General features: G+C 49.6%; 2 protein-coding genes across 6 annotated transcripts in view; one reads left to right on the top strand and one right to left on the bottom strand.

The window, feature by feature from the left end:
• ANKFY1 (ankyrin repeat and FYVE domain containing 1) overlaps positions 1–8,785 on the top strand; it is a 72,655-nt gene extending 63,870 nt beyond the window's left edge. For 4 of the 5 annotated variants that reach the window (XM_006172523.3, XM_014558110.2, XM_032497953.1 and 1 more), the window contains 4 exons: positions 489–613; positions 1,956–2,102; positions 4,015–4,105; positions 4,749–4,881. In XM_006172523.3, coding sequence (XP_006172585.2) covers positions 489–613; positions 1,956–2,102; positions 4,015–4,105; positions 4,749–4,881 — 496 coding nt within the window. Of the gene's footprint in view, positions 1–488; positions 614–1,955; positions 2,103–4,014; positions 4,106–4,748 lie in introns of all 5 variants that reach the window. The other variant, XM_032497952.1, reaches the window with a different exon arrangement.
• Positions 8,786–8,800: 15 nt separating this feature from the next.
• Positions 8,801–21,197, bottom strand: LOC102512870 (neuferricin). Its single transcript, XM_006172525.3, has 4 exons — positions 20,640–21,197; positions 19,057–19,197; positions 15,278–15,464; positions 8,801–13,571 (listed from the first exon to the last, which is right to left on the bottom strand). Exons 1-4 carry the CDS (start codon positions 20,893–20,895, stop codon positions 13,355–13,357), a joined length of 801 nt encoding a protein of 266 aa, XP_006172587.2. The 5' UTR covers positions 20,896–21,197; the 3' UTR covers positions 8,801–13,354.
• Positions 21,198–21,209: the final 12 nt, after the last annotated feature.

Genomic DNA, 21,209 nt, shown 5'->3' on the forward strand with positions numbered 1-21,209 from the left:
GAGCTGGTGGTCATGGGTGCCTTGTATTAGCCCCAGGTCCAAACATCAGCTCTTACAGTGAAAGTGGAGTTTACAGCCAAGAATTGTTGACTGCTTCTCTGTGGACAACTCCCCAGGGGAAGAGACTAATGTATTTTATTTTTTGACATGTTAAATGAATGCCAATCTAATTTGTAGTTTGAAGCTCTAATATATTTTTTAAAAACTGTAAAATCATTTATTTTCTAGTTTTTAATACTTTGAAATCCATTTAAAAGACAACAGGGAAAAATAAAAGAAGGTGCACGCTGCAGAACTGGCCACTCGGGCCCTTGATCAGCCTTTGGCATCCTGGAGTTTTTCTTTTTGAAAATGCTTTTTTAGAAAAACTTTATGATTATCGTGTCCTTTAGATTTACCCAGCATCACAGAGTTCAGAAAATCCCATTTCTTTTGTGCATGATGGCCATGGCAGATATATACCTAACTTTCCCAACTTTTTTTATCAGAGGCCAGTCGCCCCTGCACATTTTGGGACAATATGGCAAAGAGAATGCAGCAGCCATCTTTGATCTCTTCTTGGAGTGCATGCCTGAGTACCCTCTGGATAAGCCAGATGCAGAAGGAAACACGGGTATGTCACAGGTTTTTGTCTGCCCGGTCTCATGGTGGTCCTTGCTTCCTAGAACGACTGGAGCCTGGGCACACGTGTGATTACTTAAGGACATTCAGCCCAGTGCATTTGGGCTGTATGAGCATCTGTCACAATTCCTGAGGTGGAATTTGGCGGTGTTGGATTTTAGGCACAAGCACATCTGAAGTGCATCTAGCACTCATAAAGTCATATCATGTCCAGACAGGCCTCCCCACTGGTTTTTATTGCCCTCATCTATCTCCTATCCAGTCAGTTAGGTCCCTACTCAAGCTTCCGAATCCCGAGAGAGAGAAAAATACAGCCACCTCACAGGTGCTTCAGAAGGAGGAAATACACTACAGGACATAGTGAGGTGCTTTGAAAAAGTGGCACGTTGGCATAGGACCAAATATTCTGTCATCGCTACTTAGCCTTGGGAAGAATTCTTGGCCTTGATTCATGAACATGTGTTTTAAGCCAGCAGTGATGAGCCTGAGCTTCAGAGGAGTCAGCCCTGGGAGTGAGCCGCTGCAGGGCTCACCACCTACTCCAACGAGCACCGTTGTCCAGGGCGGGTCAACAGGCAGCCAGGCAGGCAGGGACCTCAGGCCCAGGCATCTGAATTACAGACCTGGTTTCAGATACCCAGCTTTGTCATATTCCAGCAGGGTGATAGCTAAATTGTGTCACCTCTCTATGCCTGTGTCCTCATTTGAAATAACAACCCTGATCTTACTGCATTGTTTAGAGAATTAAATGAAAGAATTTAAAAAAGTATCTGGTAAAGGTAAGCAAAAGGGAGCTGCTGTTAGCTGTAGTTGTTAGGAAGGAGGGCCAGCAGGATGGCCTGGCCAGAGCCTGCACAGAAGAGAGGATCCATGAGGCAGAACTTTCTGGAGTGTGTTTCCCACACTAATTGATTATTTTCTCTATGTGTACACACCTCACAAGTCTTTAGAATTAGTTACATTGTGTGAAAAGAGCTTTGTCCCCCAGTGTTTTATGTCTGAGGAAGGCAGCTGAGACAACAGTATATTTTCCCTTCAGTATCTGATCCCTCCTCTCTTCCCTTGTGGCCAAAGCTCTGAATGGACAGGAGTGTCCCTGGGGCTGGCGCTGCGTGCGAGCCCCTGGCGCGTGGCCAGGCCCTTGACTGCCAGATGCCGCAGCCCCTCTGTGGAGCTCTCCCCAGAGCTGCGGGGCCGCTGTGGGTCAGCGGGGACTTCGCTAACAAATGTCCTCTCTGGGGTCTGTCCTGCCCTTGGCCGTCCTCGGCCAGCCCTTTGGCAGTGCTGGGCTGGGCCTGGTGCGAAGTAGCCCTGCCTGTGGTTTTGTTTTCCAGTGCTGCTCTTAGCCTACATGAAAGGGAATGCCAACTTGTGCCGCGCCATCGTCCGCTCTGGGGCCCGCCTTGGGGTGAACAACAACCAGGGAGTCAACATCTTCAACTACCAGGTTGCCACCAAGCAGCTGCTGTTCAGACTGTTAGGTGAGTGGCCCGCCTTCCGCTCTCAGCGCAGGCACGTGACGGTGTTGATGATCTGGGTGTGTTGGTGGTCTTCATACCTCATAACAACTTCTCCACGATCTGAACCAGTAGCCTACCAGGCATCACGTAGTCAGGACTTTGTGAGTGCTGGGAAGGACCTCTGAGCCGCAGTGGGAGGGCCACTGTCAGCCGTCTCTTCTCAGAGTGCTCTGCGTGGGGCCCGTGTCGTTTCCCACTACCCCTGATCCTACCGGAAATCTGTAAGCTCGGGGCAGGTCACCCTCCGCACAGCTTCTGGCTGTGTGTCTGCACGCCCTTTGTCCTTCCACCAAAGCTGATTCTTTGTCCTTCAGAATAGCCTTCTGGGTCAGTCCCACTGACTCTTCCTCCTTTGTGCTCCTCTTGTGGCAGGGAGAGCTTCACATTTGATGATTTCATATTTGTAAGCCTTTACTCGTCCCCCTTGAGGTGGCAGAATCAGTGCCTCGAGTGCTCACGTGTCAGGGTGCTGTCATTGCCCACAGTGGAGACGGACCAGGGCTCTCAGCCTCATGGTGTGTGTGGAGAAATGGGCTCAGACATACTTAGCAGCTGCGTGATCATGATGGAGGTGACTTGCCCAAGGTCACAAAGCTGGTTTGTAGCAGAGCCAAGCTAAAGCGGTGTTTCTACATCAGTCTGCTGTCTGCCCTGTACTTGGTCAGCCTTTTAAGAGCTCAGAACAGGAGCGCATCCCATCCACAGTGCTGGCGTGTGGAAGGTGCGGGTGATGATCGATTCTTCCTGGGAGCTCAGTCTCCTCCTGTGTGTAGGGCACTCAGCAGTGCCGGGTGTGGTGATAAGTGCTAGGTGTTGCTGCTCTCAGCTTCATGCGTAGCTCCCAGCCCAGGTGCCCACAGCGTCCGCAGACTCAGAGCTGAACTCCTCTGCTGCTCAGGTTCTCTCCCCAGTGACTCTTCTCTGCTGGTCCCACCACTGACTCAGTCAGACTCTGGAGGCCTAGAACCTGGAAATCACCTTCGTCTCTTTTCTTCCCCCTGCCTCCTCCTCACACCCCTGACTTCTTTTCAGGCACCAGATCCTACAGATTCTGCCTCCTTCGTCTCTTGCCTGGTTCCCCTCCCCGTTCAGCCCCCGCCAGTCTCTCTAGCTGCTGGGCTGCCCTCTCCCTGCCATACCTGACCCTCCAGCCATCACCGACTGCACGGTTTCCCCTACAGACACCGGGCTGTTTCTCGGCCTTAACACCGTTTCCTTCTCCCCTGGTCTGCCTGGCAAATGGTGCTTCTCTGTGTTTTCCTTGGTGAAGCTTTCCCTGAGCCAGTTAGGATACAAGCAGACCATGGTCAGTTCCTGACCACCCCAGTAAAGTGAATATTGCAATAAAGCGACTCACACAAATGTTTTTGGTTTCCCAGTGCATATAAAAGTTACATTTAAAAAAATAGATTATGTTTACACTGACTGTATTTGGTGTGCAAGAGCATTATGTCTAAAATACAATGTTAAAAACAATTGAAAAATACTTCATTGCTAAAAAATGCCAAAACTATTAAAATAGTGACATCAATGATCACTGATCACAGATCACCATAACAAATAGAATAACAATGAAAAAGTTTGAAATAGTGTGAGAATTACCAGAATGTGGCACAGAGACAGGAAGTAAGCAAATACTGTTGGAAAAGTGGCGCCGATAGACTTGCTCGATGCAGGGTTGCCACAAACCTTCAATTTGTAAAAAGCACGGTATCTGTGAAGCTCAGTAAAAGGAGGCGGGCCTGTGTGTGGCTCTTTTGTCCCTCCTGTCCCTCTGCGATGTGTTGCTTTATTTACTGGTCTGTTTCCCTGCTCCCCCAAACCCCGGGCACTGTCACTATCTGACGGAACTGGTCCCCTGCCTGTGTTACAGACATGCTGTCCAAGGAGCCCCCATGGTGCGACGGCTCCAATTGCTACGAGTGCACTGCCAAGTTTGGAGTCACAACTCGCAAACATCACTGGTAAGACCCCCCAACATCGCTTGCCAGAGGAATAAGGGGGTTTTTGCTCAGACCATTGCTCCTACCTTTTTCCATGACAAACCATGAGCTTGCCAGGTCCCCGTACTCTTAGGAGCAAAGCTTGACCAGGAGTGATGGGGCTGTGCCCACTTCTAGTGACGCGGGGAGCCCAGGGCGCTCAGGCTAGTGGCCTGCCTGCCGGCTGCCGGCACTCCCCGTCCCCCGCGGCCTGTCAGGCCTCGTGCCGTCTTCCCCAGGCTTCCTGCTTGCGGTGGAGCTGAGCCGGGTCACTGTCCTCAGGGGAGGTGTGCTTCCCAGCCTGAGCGCAGGCTGCTCTCCTGAGAACCGAGGCGCTGTTCCCTGTACAGGGAGACGGTTCTTTGGCTGTTACTGAGCCTCTCTTGAGCTTTAAGGAAAGAGGCTTCTCCAGTACCACTTTAACCTACTTATTGGCTAGAATTTTGTCTTCATGAACTAGAAGTTCTGCATGCATTGTATAACTTGGCTGGCAAGGGCAGAGCTGTCGGCGGAGTGCCCGTGTGGCCTGGCCTCATCTGCCCAGGATGCTGCCGGGGCTGAGCCCTGGGCCGGGCCACGGTCTGCTCCCCAGCCTCTCTCACACTCCCTTTCTTTGCTTCCACAGTCGTCACTGCGGACGTCTTCTTTGCCATAAATGCTCGACCAAGGAGATTCCTATTATAAAGTTTGATCTGAACAAGCCTGTGCGAGTTTGCAACATTTGCTTTGATGTACTGACTCTGGGTGGGGTCTCCTAGTGAGCCCCCAGGAAGGTCCAGGCCACATCCTCAGTCGCCTCCCCAGCAGCTGCTCTGCTCACCAGCCTGACCCCACCCAGAGCAGGAGCTGGCAGTCGTCTTCCTGCGGCGATAGACTGCAACAGTTAAGGACCATGGTGTGATAGATCCCATTTCAAATGATTCTGTATGATTGTCAGACTGTGATCGAGTTCACTAGATGTCTCATTCATTGGACCAGGCCATCTAGCCTAAGTGATAAATGTGATAGGAATTAAACCCCATTCTGCTAACTACGTACAAGGACAGTCTGAAAAGCATTTTCCCTTCCAGTAGCTTAGTGTCCATCTCAGAGCATTCATGAAGTCTTCCTGCCTGGGCAGACTTTCTAGGCAGAGCCTCACAGTAGAAAGCTGGCGTCTGGCTGCCTGACGAGAGCTGGCTTTACTCTAGGGTAAGTGGCTGTGGACTTCTGCACAGTGTTTTCATAAAGATAATAGGATCCTCTTGCCCTGAAGTCTCTCTCTCTCTTTTTTTTTTTTTTTTTTTTTTTGAAAAGCTAAGCTATATTTTTAGTGAGCTACCCCTTTAAAAAAGGTGAAATCTTTCTAAACAGGGTTCAAAGATGAGAGCTGAACAATTGTGGCCTTAACAACTGAAAGCTTTACCAGTATTCATGCTACTCGGGCGTCAGGATTGCATTTTGGCAGCTTGACACCCCCTAGCAGCCGTCTCATTCTCTCATCTTGCTGTGTCCTGTCTGTGGAGTCCTCAGTCATCTGCTACTAGGCAGTGGTAGAGGAGATGCACTTTTATTGTGCTGCACTTTTTATATAGCTGCATTATTGGTGATTCCAATTTAAAAATCCATGTTCAAAAATGCCCTCGCACACCTGTGCATCAGCGAGTCTAATGATTAGCTGTGACCGGACCTCCGCTCACACTGAGTCTTAAAGGGACAATTCCTGCGGAGTGTCATTTGGAGCAAGAACGTCACACGGGCCCAGGGATGAGAAAGGGAGTCTCCAGCCTCCCATCTCCTGACATGAGTGCCTCTTGCTGAAACCCTCCCAGTTACGCTGTGAGTGCTGTTGGTCCCAGGTCCCAGTGCTGTGTAGCTTGCTCTGCCCCCAGGAGAGCTGGCGGCCGAGGGCCCCAGTTTTGGAAGGCTCACTCGTATGCTGAGTGAGGTCCCCAGAGCTTATTGGACCTTAGTCGCTGCTAGTACACACGTTAACCCTGAGATGTTAAACTCCTTTTCCTTTGAAGGTTTGGCCAGTTTTTTGAAAGATGCACATTTAAAGAGAAACTTCTACCACTGCTAAAAAACACACAAAAACTCTGAGATGAACAATATGTGTTATATACAGTTATACTCAGAGATTAACAATCTCAATCATACATACTGATTTTTTCAGACATTTAAATAACCACTACATTTTTTTTTGCATTAATGAAGATATGGATATATGTGTAAAAGGGACTAAATATTTTTTTGCAACGCCTGTTTTTTTGTTTGTTTGTTTATTTGGATAGTGGTATGTCTTCCATGTTGCTGTAGATTTATACATCCTATTGCCTAAATATGTGTGTAAAATGAGCTGATAAACCAGAGTGCTACTTTTTCTTAATACTTCTGTGATTTATAAGATATATATGCTTTCTATGTTAATAGGAGCTTGTGCACAATGTTTAAAAGAAAGAAGTAATTAGAAGAGTTCCCTTGTCCCCTAAAGTCTGTGACATATTTCATATAGAATTTTTATGGAAAAACAGCTAGTCTTGGCAAACACCTGACCATGTGAAGCATGGGGTCAAGTTTTTGTTTTCTGTTGCCTGAACCGGGCCTGGGGAAATGGGGCTTAGTTAGGTGGCTTGGTTCTTTAATTGGAAAGTAAGATAATTACGCTTCAGATACGAATTGAGGTGGTCGGTACTTTTTATACCTGTTCTTTTAATGTTCGTGGTGGAGAGAGGATGGGAATTCAATCAGCAATGAGGCTGATTGTCCTGCCCCTGTGCTACCAGACCAATTTCAATAGCAATCTTGCCTCTAATTGCACTTAAAAGTCTTAAAATCATGTTTAAAATAGGTTTTTGAGTCCAGCTTCTTTTTCCTCACGGAGTCCAGGGATAGAGACGGTACTTAGCCACCGAGGGCTGCAGGAACATCGTGTGAGTTCTGCATTGGCTTCAGGGTGCGTTCTTGTAGAGGCAGATAAAGCACCTTTCCAGAGTCTCGGGAAGCCCCCTGACAGGCTGATGCTCACAGGGCTGCGCACACACGCTCCTTGAGTGGTGGCTGCCCTGGTGGGACTTTACATGCTCTTGGCCCCCTTTGTACTCTCCACCCTGTCGAGACTTGACTGTACAACTGCCTAGCTGTTCTTGTTAAATTTTAATCCGTGGCTTAAATACTAGTAGCAAAAACTCAGTTTTATTCATTCAGAAAGTTGCCAGCTATGAATGAGTAAGCAGGAAGAATAAACTTCAGTGGGATGTAATTCGCTGTACCAGTCGACATTATTACACTGAATTAGCTTTTTAACTGCCTATTGCTCATCACCAGATTTGGATGCAGTGTATTCTCAACAGTCTTGACTTTTTAAAAAGATGAAGGTACAAACCATGTGCTATCTATAGATCGAAAGGCTGAGACTAACCTGCTATGATCCCCTAACACAGGACTTTCCCACAGACTTAAGTGCCTACACTTAGGACTTCTTAATTTTCAGTTATCTTTTTAGTGGCGTCTCTCTGAATGATGTATTGGAACATGTGTTCCGTTTGAAGTTTGTTGCCTGTGCTTGTCAACCCCAATTACCAGTTTGGTCAAGGCCGGGTTAGATTGCTCAGTTCACCTGCCATATTCTCTCCAGGAGTGGGGTCCATGTGACTGTTTGTCCTCTACCTCAGAGTCCTGAGTTGTTTGTGACTGCCGTGTTCAGCTTCCTCAACTCTTCTCCCTGAATGGGGCCCTGCATGGAACTCCGCGTGCTTGCGGGTCTCCCTCCTGTTGTATTGAACAGTATCGTGCTAATGTTGTCTGCAGGCAGGAAGTGGAGGAAATGCCTTGGGATGGGGGAGAGCCTTGATCTCCATCTAGTTTTTTCTTTTTTTAATCTGGAGAAAAAACCCTATTGAACTATGTAATGCTTAGATCTGAAAGGCAAACTAACTCCCCAGGTGACAGTAGCATGAGCAAGTGTGACACTTCCGCAACATCCCCACTTGGAGCTTGCAGGCTGAGGCTGAGGGAGCTCCTGAAACAGGCTTTCTTCCAGGACCTGGGATGGCTTCCCACTGGGCCGGCCCCTCCTAATTTGAAGCACCAAAGCCCCTGACCCCATCCAGGGAAAGAAGAAAGTGAGGGAAACAACTTCCTTAAAGGGATTTGGAAGCCACATGCTAATTTTTGGAAGTAATTTAGTGAAGAGCTGATTTTTTGACAAGACATAAACTAAACACTTAGTAAATTCCCAGAAGTTACAGATGCCTTAAAGACTTTCTTTGGAAGATCATTGCCTGTACAGTTACTTTTTTGTGTGGCATAAATAATATATTAACCTGCTACAACTGACAACATTGGTTTTCTGTAGCTAGCGAGTCTTGAGTGGGTAGCCTGCTCAACTTATGACTTACTGGCCTTTTTTGGCAGCTGTGTGCGGTTGGCTGTTACCGTGACAGACCTGTGTGACATACCGAGGGGAAGGGCTGGGCAGAAACTTCAGGCACACACGGGTTGATCGCCTAGGCTTGCAGGCTGGTCCGGGTGGGGCTCAGTGTGGGACGAGGCCATCATATAGGACCACGGCGCTTATCAGCATTGTTTCTTTGGAGTCCGTGTAATGGAATGTATTTTTCAAATATTGATATTTGCATTTTCTGTAACAATTCCTTACAAATAAAATGAGGTAAAACTGCATTTAAAGTGGAGATCTTAATAACACATTTGCAGTTCCTTTTAATGCAAAAAGTACCAACGAGCATTAAAAACAAACAAAAATTTAAACTCCTAACGTGAAGACATTTCTTTAACAACTACTCTTCAGGAAAGTTTGAATTTCCAACACTTTTCAAAAACACATTGTTGACAGCAGTTAAAAAGTAGCTGTTCTAGGTGTAATGACCAGCTGCCTGGACGTGCTGTGCTCCTGGCCCAGACTGTGTGACCAGAGTGGCAGTCTCGGTCATGTGACCCCACTGCACGTGCAGTCTCCCCCGAGGACCCTGGAAATGCCCTCTGACCCCATTATCTAGGAGCAGCTCAGGAGGGTCCACCCATGGTGGGGGTCTGCTGGTCGTGGTCTAAAGGGAGGACCGGTGCAGGTGCGCTTCAGAGAAAACTAAGGAAAGTTTAGGGGTTTGCAAGTTAAAATCTAGTAACCCGTAATCTCCCCATACAAAATGCACAAATCTAGTAGCTCACCTGGCCCTAACACTTTCATGAACTAGCGTTTGCGTTTCCTTCACCTGTCTTCCATTTTGCTCGCCCCTTGTTCGGACCAGCTGGGTGATTGATGGATCTCATTCTCTGGTGGCCTTTATCCTAGTTAACAGGCACAGTTAAGGGCATCCAGTAACAATTCCAAGTGATCCTATTAGCCATCCTTAAGAAAACATTGTCAGATTATGTCATAATATGTGAGTTAAACAGGCAAGTTTCATAATTTCTATGCCTGAGTTTTTGTGTCTATAAAATACAAGTGACCGTGGTCCTTCCCAGCTCACAGGGCTGCCTTGCGGAGGGTGGCCGGTAGTAAGTGACATGTCCTTCTTTCATGCTGGTGTGCATGGCGGAGTCTCCTCCAGTGCAGGCTGCTGGGAGCAATGGCTGCTGCCTTCTTGCAGAGAAGAAATCTGGGGGGGCTTGGGCAGTAGGAAGTGTTCTCAAGGGTGGGAATTCAGGTTTCCACAGACCACCCTAACCTGTCCGTGGGGTCTGTCTTTCAGATCACAGCTTGTCCTGGCGCTGAGCACACAGGGGATGGCATCGGTGGTCTGAAATGGCTCCCTTTGCTGTATAGTCAGTCATGCAAAAAATCCCAGGCTCTTCACTCTTAGTTCTGTGTTTATAGAAAAACTGGAATCTCAGGATTAAAAGACAGATGTTACAGTTTCCTCCGGCTTGTTGGAGGGCAGCTGCGCAGCCTTCGCTGTCAAGCTGCTCACTGGTTGGTAGAGCGAGCAGACGTGGGCGAAAGCCGAGCTCTGCCGTGCAGTGACTGCTGTAACCATTAGACGAGGGGATGGGGTGTTTACGTCCCTTTTCTGGACCATAAAAAGACCCTCTCAAGGCTGGCATAGAGGTCAAGTGAGAACAGAGGATGCTCCCTCCCTGCCTAGCATGTTTGCCCAACATGTATTCGTTTTCTTCTCTGTTTGTTTCCCTCTGCCAACAAGTCTCAACTGCCCGAGCCAAACTTTCGTAGCTTCCATCAGAAAGCAACTGCCTCCCTCCTCCATGGTTTTGCCCAGGAGAGAGAAAGGACAGGCATTTCTCCAGTAACCGCTAGCTTCTCGTGGCTGAGCCCTTTGGACCATGAACATGAAAACCTACAAAGTGAGTGGTCGGCATCGAAGAGGAAATGAGTTCTCATTAGGCAAGGAAGTAAGCAGCCTGCGGAGGCTGGCTGAGTGAGTCCTGAAAAATGGGCTCAGGGGTCTTGCATCAGCCAGAGTTTAGGTCCATACACGGCTGGGATGACTGTAAATAAGCCTTGTTTTGCTCCTTTCCCAGTTTGTTTTTGGTAGGATCTAAACATCTCTAGACCTGGCCCCCACACCATCCCTGCATTCCTACCCCAAGAATGGCCTCCAGCTGCGCTAAGCAGGGCTTTACCCTGCCATACTGTGAGCTCCTTGAGGCCGGGAGCCTCACTTTCCTCCTGTGTGCTTCCCATGCGCAGGTACTGTGGATATGGGGGTACAAAGACAAGTAACCCTTGGTCCCTGTCCTCAGAGTCTGCAGTTTAATGCGAGAGTCTGATAAGAAATTTCTAGTTAAGAGACACTGTGCTATTTGTTATTTTAGAAGTGAATATGGTGTTATTTTCCTATGGGAAAGTGCATGTAAGTCCAACTGGTGGGCCAATGGGAGGCTCCCAGTTGATTGAGCTGAGTTTTTAAGAGATAAGAGGTAGACAAATTGAGCAGAAGAGGTGTCATTCCAGGCAGCAGGGGCATCCTGGGTGAAGGTGTCGCAGGCATAATGCAGTGAGATGAAGGCTGGAGGGAACAGTGCAGGTGGGAGGTAGGGGGGAGAGATTCTGAGGCTAAGAGGAGCCTGACCACAGACGGGCTGTGTGCTGCTGAAGAGTTACTAGCACCTGATCCTCACAGCTGCGGGCGCCAGTGAAGAGGTTTAAATGGAGAGCGCCCTGACCATCAAGAACATGACTCGGCGGTGCGAGGATGGGCTGGAGGAAGTGCAAGTGGATTCCGGCAGTGATCCCGGGGAGACAAGACAGCCTCACCCAGAGGTGGCGGCCTGGGAGTGGGTGAGGGGATGGGAGGGAGGGAACTCAGGAGGTGGGACTGCCAGGACGTACAGATTGGTGGGGAGGAGTTGGGGAAGACTGGGTGACTAGGGACTGTAGGATGGTGATGGTGGAGCCAGCAGGGGAACTGGAAGAATGGTGAAGGAGAAGATTTAAGATTGATCAGAACTGTGGTACCTGAGGGGCCTACAGAAATGGTTGGGATAGCCACCTGGACTTGAGAAGTGATGTGGCAGCTGAAGTAGGAGGAAGGGGAGCTGGTGGGAAGGGCTCATGCAGGAGGAGGCTTTCAAGGAGTCTGAGAAGGAACAGCATGAGGGAGATAGGGGAAATTAGGGAAAAGCCAAGGGAGGGTTTCGTGAGGGCCCTCAAATGTGACCGGCCAGGAAGATATTAAGTGAACGTGGCCATGGGTTTGCCAGGACGGGATTTATCCTGCCATGGAGCAGAGAAGGGCAGGAGCTGGGCAACTACTGCACAGCGAATAGGGGCTGAGGAGTGAAGGCAGTGAGTACATGCAGCTTTTTCAAAGCTCCGCAGAGACAGGAAGCAGACGTGGGGCTTTGGAAGAACGTGGCACAAGGGGGTGTTTTACTTATGATGTGACAGCGATGAGCTGCTGAGTGCATCCTTAGAGGAAAGAGCCAGGAGGCAGGAAGAGGCTAAAGGTACAGGAAGGGCAGATGAGGAAGCTCCCAGGTGGCCAGAGGAGCCGAGAGGGGAGTCCAGGTGTGAGGAACAGCTGGGGCTAAAGGGCAATGAGCACGAGTCTGCCAGTTACAGGGAGGCAGCCTCTGTTTTCTAGTCAGTGAATCTGGAAGCTGTTGAAGGAGAATAATGATAAAGGAGAGAATGAAAAAAAGAGAGAGAAAGGATAATGTTTAGAGTATGAGTTGAGCGGATGGGGAGGAGTTGAGGTGAAGGCGCAGAGGAGACCATGAAACAGTAATCACACCAGATTCCTTATCTGTAAAGTAGGAGTGCACCTTGCCCCCGGCTGCTTAATCCAAGAGGTAACTGGTGTGAACTTGGCCCTGGGCAGGAGATTACAGATGACCCTGGACTTACCACTGTTTGTATCTGCATTTACAGCCTCATGCACACTTTGATGTGGCTCTTAACAGTGTCCGCGTTAGAGCTGGAAAACTACCTTTCGCTCAAAATGCAGGCTTCTCCCTCTGAAAACATACTACCCCTAATCTTAAGTGTTTAAAAGAGAAACAGTATCCTTGTTTTAAGTTGTTGCTTTGTTCAGAGGCACCTGGATGTGCTGCATCCATGTACACAGAAGCTCTTCCATTTCCAGAATCAGCCTACCCTATTTTATTGTCTCCTCTCACTGTATTGGTCCAGCTGAAACTAACTCAGTGTGGCTTTGGGCTATAAATTCAAGTTTGCCTTAGGGTAGAGGTCTTACATATAAGAAAGACTATAAAAGTCATGGGTCACAAGTTTAGCGAGTGGGGAACTTGGAATAGGATTGTGTTGATGCTGTTAATTTACACAGCTTTTCTGGATGTGTCTGCTTGTCTCTGAGCTGCAAGGGAATGATGTAGTCCCTTTCTGCCAGTGCCCTTGATGCCCTGACATCCAGATTTGGGTGGGATGTACAGGTTGGTCTGGGCAGCCTGGGAGTCCGTGGGAAGAAAGACTGTTGAAGCTCAAAGCCCTTCTGTGTCTGTCCAGTTAGTCTGGAGTTGGTCATATCTGTGCCCATTAATATCTGTGGACACCAAAGGAGGATGGAAGGAGAGCTAGAGGAACAGTGACAAGCACAGGCTGATCAGTACTAGGCAGGTTGCCAAGCTCTGGCCTCAGTCACCAGAATGGTGAGTCCATTGTGAGGGGGCCTGAGTCATCTTTGCAGTGTACAGTCAGAGTCCTTCCAGGCCCTCCTGTTTCATGTCAGGAGCCATCCTGGGGCACATGAGTCAAAGGCCCGTGAGGGTTCTGGGCAGGGTTCTTTGTGGGTTATCAACATACAGGGTACCAGCTTATAGGGGAAAGGAGCAGGTGATGGCTAGGGGTGGGCAGCCTGTGTATTCCCCCAAGTTAGGGTGGTCCAAGTCGCCACGATTTCTGTGTGTAGGGTTGTCAGGCGTCCGGTCACTAGGAGGTCCAGTTGTTCTCACACACACGCAGTGGGGCTCCTTGGCACCTGGCTTAAACAGCTTCCTGGGGACGCCAATCCAGTCTCTGATCACACCTCCACTAAGAAGAGAAGGAAAGAGGACTTCTTAAAAGCATGAACTCCTGAGTCTCTCTGGGAAGGGGAGAGGAGGAAGCAGTGAGCCAGGCCTGCTAAAAGAAGAAGCCATTCCACTTCCCATCTTGGTGTTTCCCCAAGGCGGTGGCCTGAGGTGTTCACCCCGAATCTCATGCTCGCCCGGCTCCTTCCAGCTTCCCCTCCCAAAGGCAGAGTCCATCGTCCGTTCACTGTGCTCTCCGGGTCCCTGCCCTGTGCCTTCCTAAGAGGCAGCACCACCTCCCGGCATTGGGGGTCACACTGCAAGGCTTTCCCCCACTGGCCTGTGAGCTTCTCAGAAGTAGTGTCTGGCTCTGACTGCCTTTCCCTTCCCCACGACATCCCAGCACAGGGAGGGTGATCTTAGAGTCCGGGGCACTTGGGGGAGGGTGGAAGACTGAGGCAACAACCCAAGGCCCCATCGTGGGTTGGCCGTGTCTGGGAGGCTCTGGGCATAGGGTGTAGTTGCAGGCTGTCCTGCCCCTTGCACAGGCCTGGTCCTTGCTGTCACCAAGCTTCAGAGATGGAGGATCAAGCTCTGGCCCAGCAGAGCCTGAGCCACCTCCTCCCCTGGGCAGAGAGACCTAACTCATCGTAGGGTATTGAGTTCAGCCTTGCAAAAGGAAAATGAGATCCTTGGAACTGATGCCCCATACAGATCCCAGTGCCCCGGGCCAGGATCACTTGCTGGTCAGGGCGCTGACCTGCCTCCCTTCTTGCTCCCTCTCTCCCCCTAAGGCCATCCAGCCCATTATGAGTGGCCCTTACTCCACACCCAGGCCTTGCCTTCAGAACTCGTTTCTCCCAGTCTAGAGGGAGATATGTACATGCGAATGGAAAACAATGAACTGGGCTGAGGCACGGGGACAGGGCCAGACAGCTTAGCACTTAGGAAAGTGGCCCTTTTCCCTGCCCCTGCTCCGTGAAAGCTGGGCTCTTACTGTGAGGCCCTTGAGGAGGCTGGGGGCGGGGGCGGGGGCGGGGTTCTGTTTGCTGCATTCCTTTCCCCCCTTAGCAGAGGTGAAGGAGGACTGAGGGACCTGAACTGCACTGGAGTCCAGGCTGGCCTGATGGTTAAAGCTGGAAATCTTTCTCCAGCTTCCCTAAGCCAACCTGGAACAAGTCCTGGGGCATCTCATCTAATCCGGCTCACTTACTGTTCTTACAGGACAGACTGTCTACCTATACTTCTGGATTTACTAGGAATTTGCAGTGTTTTTTTAAGACAGCACCTCGGCATCGCTGCAAGTGGCCATCCCCCCTCCTCATCTGTCTCCTATAGGCAGGCCTGATTTGTGTGGACAAATAGGAGACTGAGGCCCTTGGACAGGTGAACAGGCCAGAGCCAGCAAGAAACAGTACTTAAGCCATCTCATTCCCAGGCCAGGGGTTCTTCAGCAAGGTCTTTGGAGAATTTAGAAAAAGAAAAAGAAGAATATGCCCAGGGCTCAACCCTAATACTCTCACCCAGTTGTCTGGAGTGAGGTCCCATCATCAGTGATTTTTTAAAAATTCCCCAAAGTTGAGAATCACTATCCCAGAGCACATGTATTTTGACAGACTTCCCCTGGGGTTAATGATGAATTTATGGCCTCACTCAACAATGCAGACAGGATGACCTGGAAGTGGGCTTTGGGGGAGAGGCAGAAGGACAGAAGGGAAGCCCGTGTACCTCTGCTGGGAACACCAGAACCGGCTGCCCCTGGCTGAGCTCCACTCCACGTTGCATGGTGGAAACTTCTGCTTCTCTTTCAGTTCTTGTTTGTTTGCCTCCAAGCCTTTGGTGATCATAGCGTCTACCTGGGTCAGTTCTGGGGTAGGCAGCCCATCCTCTCCATAGAACCTTCCTATCACCCTTCCTGTGGTGAGAGGAAAGCTGATGTCAGGTAACAGTGGGGGAGGCACGAACAGAGGCTCGGCTTCTGCAGCTGTCGTAGTAAAGCTCGAGTTCCCAGGGTTTCTGCCTTCAGGGCTCTACAGTAGCCTGCTGGCTGCGTCTTTATTAAGAGCTAATTGGAGGAACTGGCGATGCCTTCTGTCCTGATGTCTCTCAGCATCTTATGCCAGGCCAGGCAGGGGCCTCCCTGTTCTAGAGTCCTCCAGTACGGAGGTTATAAAATCTTCTCCCTTCCAGACATCAGCTCCCCGAAAGTGGGACCACGTGTGACTCATTTTTCGATGTTCCACAGTGTTGGAGGCACACAGTAGGTGTTTAATAAATGCTTGACGAATGAATGGCTTACTGCATGACATTTATGTGGCTCAGTTCTTCCCCACATTAAATTGTTTTGTGTTCTATAACGTAAATTAGTCATTCATTGAGTGTTCACTCAGTGTCAGGAGCTATGCCAGCACTTTCCCACTGTTTTGTAATCCTCGTAACACCCCTGTGAGAGAAATCAGTGTGACCATAGTCCTAGGAGAGAGACTGGGGGATTCAATAAGTGGGAAGTCTCTGAGGCCAGTGAGTGGGTCTGGCCCCCAGCTCATGCGCTCCCCTCCACCTTCAGTGGACACACTGAGTGGAAGCTGGTTTTAGTTTAAAATCCCTGTCCCACTTTGTAAGGTCTAAGCTTTGGCAGCGGCCAGCAAGTGGTCAGTGAGCATGTAGGCCAGAGCCAAGAAGGGGTCAGTTCTCCCTGGATGTAGGGACATTCATCTCCGAGTCCTGAAGTGCAAGTGACCTTCACAAGCAGCCCTTCAGAGGCCAGGAGAAGCAGCAGAAAGCACTTCTAGGTCTGACCCAGTAGGAGGCGGCAGCAGTATATACGTGCCCCGGCTGTCTGTCCAACCTCATGAGTCTCTGAGAACTGAGATCCTGGGTCACATTCACAGACCCAAGATTCAGTTCATCTTCTCACTTCCAACTCCTATCCTGACTTTTCCGATTCTTTTTGTCACTTTTGCCTTGGAGCCGTGCATCTCTCTGGCTTAGGAACCTTGGGTCTCTGACTCCTCCCCCTTCACAGACAAATGTACACCTCCTTCGTTCACATCTAACCCACTAGCGAATCATGTCGGTCCAACTTTGAAAAACACCCCGATTCTGTCCATTTCGTTCCATCTCCACTGCTACCACCCTGACTCAGACCACGGATCACAACAGTAGCCTCCCACTGCTCCCTGCTTCAGCTCATGCCCTCCGACAGTTCTTTCTCTACAAACAGTCCCTTCTCAAGCGGCTGGGATGAGCTTTTAAAAACATAAATCATATTGTATCATCTCCGTGCCTGGTTTAAACCCACCACTGGCTTCCTAATGCATGTGAATAAAACACATACTTCTTATCAAGGCCTCCAAGACTATAACCTGACTTCTGTTTGCTTCTTTACCCTTTTCTCAAGCCATCCCATCCCTCCCTTCCTCCCGGTAGCCTTCCTGATGGTGCTTCGCTGCTCCCCTCCTCAGGCACTACTGTTATCTCAGCTGAAATACCCTTTTCCCAGATCTCAGGCTCCTTCTCACCTTCCAGGTCTCAGCTGAACTGTCATCTCCAGGAGGCCTCCCCTGACCATCTGCTCCACAGGGGCACACCCCCCCCAAACATGCATCACATTAGTTTCTGTTTATTCACAGCCCTGTCTGGAATTGTCTAATCAGTTTACTTGTTTCTGCTACATGCTCCCCAGCAGTGAGGCCCCAGCACTCAAAACAGCTCAGTCCAGAGCATTCACTTTAAATGCTTGATAGAATGAATGAAGGGATCAGGGCCTGGTCCCAGGCCTGCAGTCTGTAAGTTGGCCTGGCACCAAATTTTCTTCTGTCAAGGGTCTCTGCATGCATGGTGACAAGCCTGTCTTGGTGGGTTTTAGACATGAGACTCAGAGAGGACAGCAGTAGTAGAGGCAACAGAGAAAGAGTGGTAGAAGCTGTGCTGTGAGAATGGCGGTCATCATTGGCTGGGACTCCAGGACACAACAAAAGACGTCCCATTTCCCCATGAGGCCTGGCCATGTGGCCGCCAAGATGGCGTCCTGCAGTCTTCAATTCATTGTGCACCCATGTAATACATCTTCATCTTCTGACGTGGCCTGAGGGTTTCTGATGCCCTGAAGGAACCTAACACAGCCCTCTTATAGAATAAGCTAACAGAGGACAGGAACTGCACTCAACTCATCTGTGGGCCCCATGAGGACCAGAACCACAGTGTATCCAAGGTAGAAATTCAAATATTTCCTGACTCTAACTGAAATCCTTCTGAGGCATTTTCAAGCATATGCCCCAACCACCCCCTGCCCCTACACGTTAAGAGTGTTCAAACAAGATTAGTTCACTCATCTCAACAAATACATCAATCTTTTCCCCAAATATCAGTATGATGTGTATTGTATCCTTTGCCCACACACAGGACTCTGCTCTTATTCTTTTGTGTTGGGTTTTTTCCTTATTAACCCAGTAATGTTTCAACTTTGGTTTGGCAATCTCATGGGAAAAAGGGAGAGCCAAGCCTTCTGAAGGGCAGATGAATAGAGGTCAGTTCTTTCAATGGCAAACACAGTTGTGGTCTCAGGAGTGACCTGGGGCAGACTGGGTGAAAACAAAGATGTGGGTGCTGCAAGTTGGAATGACAAAGGCCAACAATGGTGGGTGTGGACGAGGGAGGACTGGAAACAGAAAGAACTTCAGATGTTATGAAAAAGCATTGGCCAACTGGATGTGGAAGGAGCAGAGGAGTTAGTGAAGATGCCAAGGTTCTCAGAAAAGGAAACCCAAGCAGTGATGACAGAAGCAAACATTCAGAGGCATTAGGGGCATAGAAAGAACTCTTCCAATTTAGACCTGTTCCCGAACACTGACGTTCCTGGGTCCAAGTGGGCTCCAGTGAGAGGTCAGAGCAGTAGGTGGAAAAAAGGGCCCCAACTATCCTAGTTTTCAGTGTTTGTGAAGCAATCTAGTGTTTAGTGTCTAACATTTCTTTAGGATACTCTTAAGTGTCTTCTCATTTAAGTAGCAAGTGCAGTGCGGGATACAACTGGCTTAAACAGACGTTTGATTAGCATAACTTCCACCTGGGAGACAGTTCATTCAGGATGGACACAGACTAATGTTTATCTCCTTAGAGGACAAAATAAAAGGGTTATTTGTCAAAACCACAAGCCAACAGGTGGCTCTGAGCTTCCTGACTGTGCGCTGAAGCCAGATGTTTGGAACACAGTGAGATGGGGAAGCCGCCTTCCTGGGGCTGGTTGTTCAAGGGTGGTGCAGGCTGTGGGGCAACAGAGGCCAAAGTAAATGGATGGGCAATCCTCTCCCAAGATTAAGTGAGAGGGAAACAACTGCCCCGGCCGTTCCTTCTGGGCCATACTGCCACAGTATGAGTTTAAGGCGAAAAATCCATGGGTGTTTTTCAGATTTTAACTTTGAGTCCAATCCCCAAAGAATCCTAGCCCCCTAAAAAAATTGCAAGACAACTCCAATGAAACCTATGGAAATGACTTGTGGAATACCTACCAATGAATTCATAGTTCTTCTCATAAAACGAAAGCCAATTTTGAAGTGTCAGCATCTCAGAAGGAGACAGGTCAGATACATCATCCACAAGGCCTGCTGCAGAGTAGTCCCCGGTCACAAAGGCTCTGGAGGCGTCTCTGCCTGAGGAGAGATGTTTCCTGTAAGTTAACTTGTAAATCACCAACGCTGTACAAACCAAAGAATCTACTTTCTGAGAAACATCTCCTGAAAACCCTCATTCCCCATCCCTGAAAGCAAAACCAACCCCTGTTCCTCTGTGATAGATGCTCCTGGATCTTGGACACACATGAGTATCGGGCACAAAGGAACTCAGTCAACAGTAGAGCACATTGCAAAAGAAAAATCTCCCCAGAAATGGAGGGTTTTTCGCTCACACTTGCATACAGCCATGACAGCTGTACAGGGTGTGCAAGGGAGTGCACCAAAAAGTGCCCTCACCCAGCAGGTAAATAAAACCCTTGATTCCAGTCCCAGCTCTGCTTCTATCTCACTGTGTAAGCCCCGGATAAGTCCCTTCCCCTGCTGGGCTGTTTGAGGGGCTCAGCAACACTAATGGAACTTAATTCCTCCCCTGTCAAAGCTTCTATTTCTGAAGTTCTCCCTAGAGACAGGGAAGTGACTAGAATTTAAGTACCAGAGGCAGCTTCCCAATTCCCCTGTGATAATGACAAGCAAAGAATGCCCATTTAATGCTGCTTCGTCACTGGCCTTAAGCTTGCTCATCATTTGCTTTTTCTTTTTTAATCTCGGAGATGATCATTCGTCTGGGCTGGTAAGGTAAAAGTAACAGGCTGGTAGTCCGAGTTCAAGTCCTGTCAGTACTTGGTTCTGAGGGCTTTAGGGAAATCACATCCTCCAATCCCCTCAGTTGCAGAGTGGGGACAGAATAAACCTCATTTGGTAAATGTTCTCTGAGGCCTAACATATGCACAGCTTTGTTCTAAGTATGGAAGGACTGTAAAGGTGGCCAGACTCCCTGCATTCTAACCTGATAAACTTTAAAAGAAGGCAGACAAATGCATTTGTACTAGAAGCATCTAGTCGAGATCTGTACTCAAACCAAATGTACTATTTTTAGGGGAAACTTGGGGTAGCGGTAAAGAAAGGTCACTTTGGGTCGGGACACATTGAAGAAATGATACGAATCAGCAGGGGAACTTTTGAGGTCAGGGGCAGGGCCTCTCTCAACTCTGTGTCCTGAGGGCCACGGTGTGGCACAAGGCAGGTACTGGGGGTTCTGCTGGAGGGTAAAGAGAAACCAACAGGAGGCTAGAGATGTATTTCTCCAACCTAAGTCAACGAAGAGCGGTGGGGAAAAGAGGCCACCGCCCAACCCCAAAAAGGGAGGGTAGAGGCCAGTAACAGTTGCCCATAGTCCTGCTGGAGTCAAAACAGTCCAGAAGGATGATGCAGCTGAGCCTGGCCCCGACGCTGGTCTGACGAATGTGGGGGGGTGGAAATGCAGACGAATAAACGAATGAATGAGTAACTGAATGAATGAAACGCAGGCGGCTACTAGCCCCCGTTGGAGGAGGAAAAGGCGTCAGCCGCCTCGCTAATACCTGCGAAGCCGCTATAGTGGGCTCCAGGCCCGTAGTGCTTCCGGCCAGAGGACACATCGTAGACGCGGCCGAGCAAAGCCAAGTAGAGGCCCGGGTCCCCAGGGCGGCCGCGGTAGCGGGCCAGCTCCTCGGGTATGAAAAGGCGAAAGTCAGCGCGGGGACTCCACCAGCCCATCAACCGTGTGGCCATCACCGCTACCGCTACCGCTGCCGCCGCCAGGCCCAGCCAGAGCCCACGGCCGCCGAGCATCGGCATTTAGACAGCCGCACCTCCTCCGTTTCCCCGAAGTTGCGGCCTCTCTGTCCACTACTAAGATGGCGGAGAACCGGCCGCGACGTCACCAGCGCGACGCGCGCTCTCCCCTGTCCGCCTGTCACTGAGAGGGCAAAGAAGGACTGAAAGGGAAAAGTCTGGCGAAAAGTTCATCCGCCGGCTCCAACTCTTTCGTACTTGTCCAGCATAGCTAGTGAACGAGGAGGGACACAGAGAAAGTAAGCAGCGAAGGGCCCTGTTGGCCGGCAGGTTGTCCGCCCCCAACAAAGATGGTGGCATAGGAGGCTGCGGGATGA

This window comes from Camelus ferus, chromosome 16, assembly GCF_009834535.1.
Source record: "Camelus ferus isolate YT-003-E chromosome 16, BCGSAC_Cfer_1.0, whole genome shotgun sequence".
Classification (NCBI taxonomy): Eukaryota; Metazoa; Chordata; class Mammalia; order Artiodactyla; family Camelidae; genus Camelus; species Camelus ferus.

Bases quoted from the DNA above. Each gene is read 5' to 3' on its own strand.
- LOC102512870 (XM_006172525.3), bottom strand. From the start codon at position 20,895: ATGCCGATGCTCGGCGGCCGTGGGCTCTGGCTGGGCCTGGCGGCGGCA. The intron at 19,198-20,639 runs GTATTAGCGAGG...ATCTCTCCTCAG, and splicing joins CCACTATAGCGGCTTCGCAG to GCAGAGACGCCTCCAGAGCC. The intron at 13,572-15,277 runs GTACACGGGCTT...TTCTCTTCTTAG, and splicing joins TTCTGGTGTTCCCAGCAGAG to TGGAGGTGTGATCAGAGACT.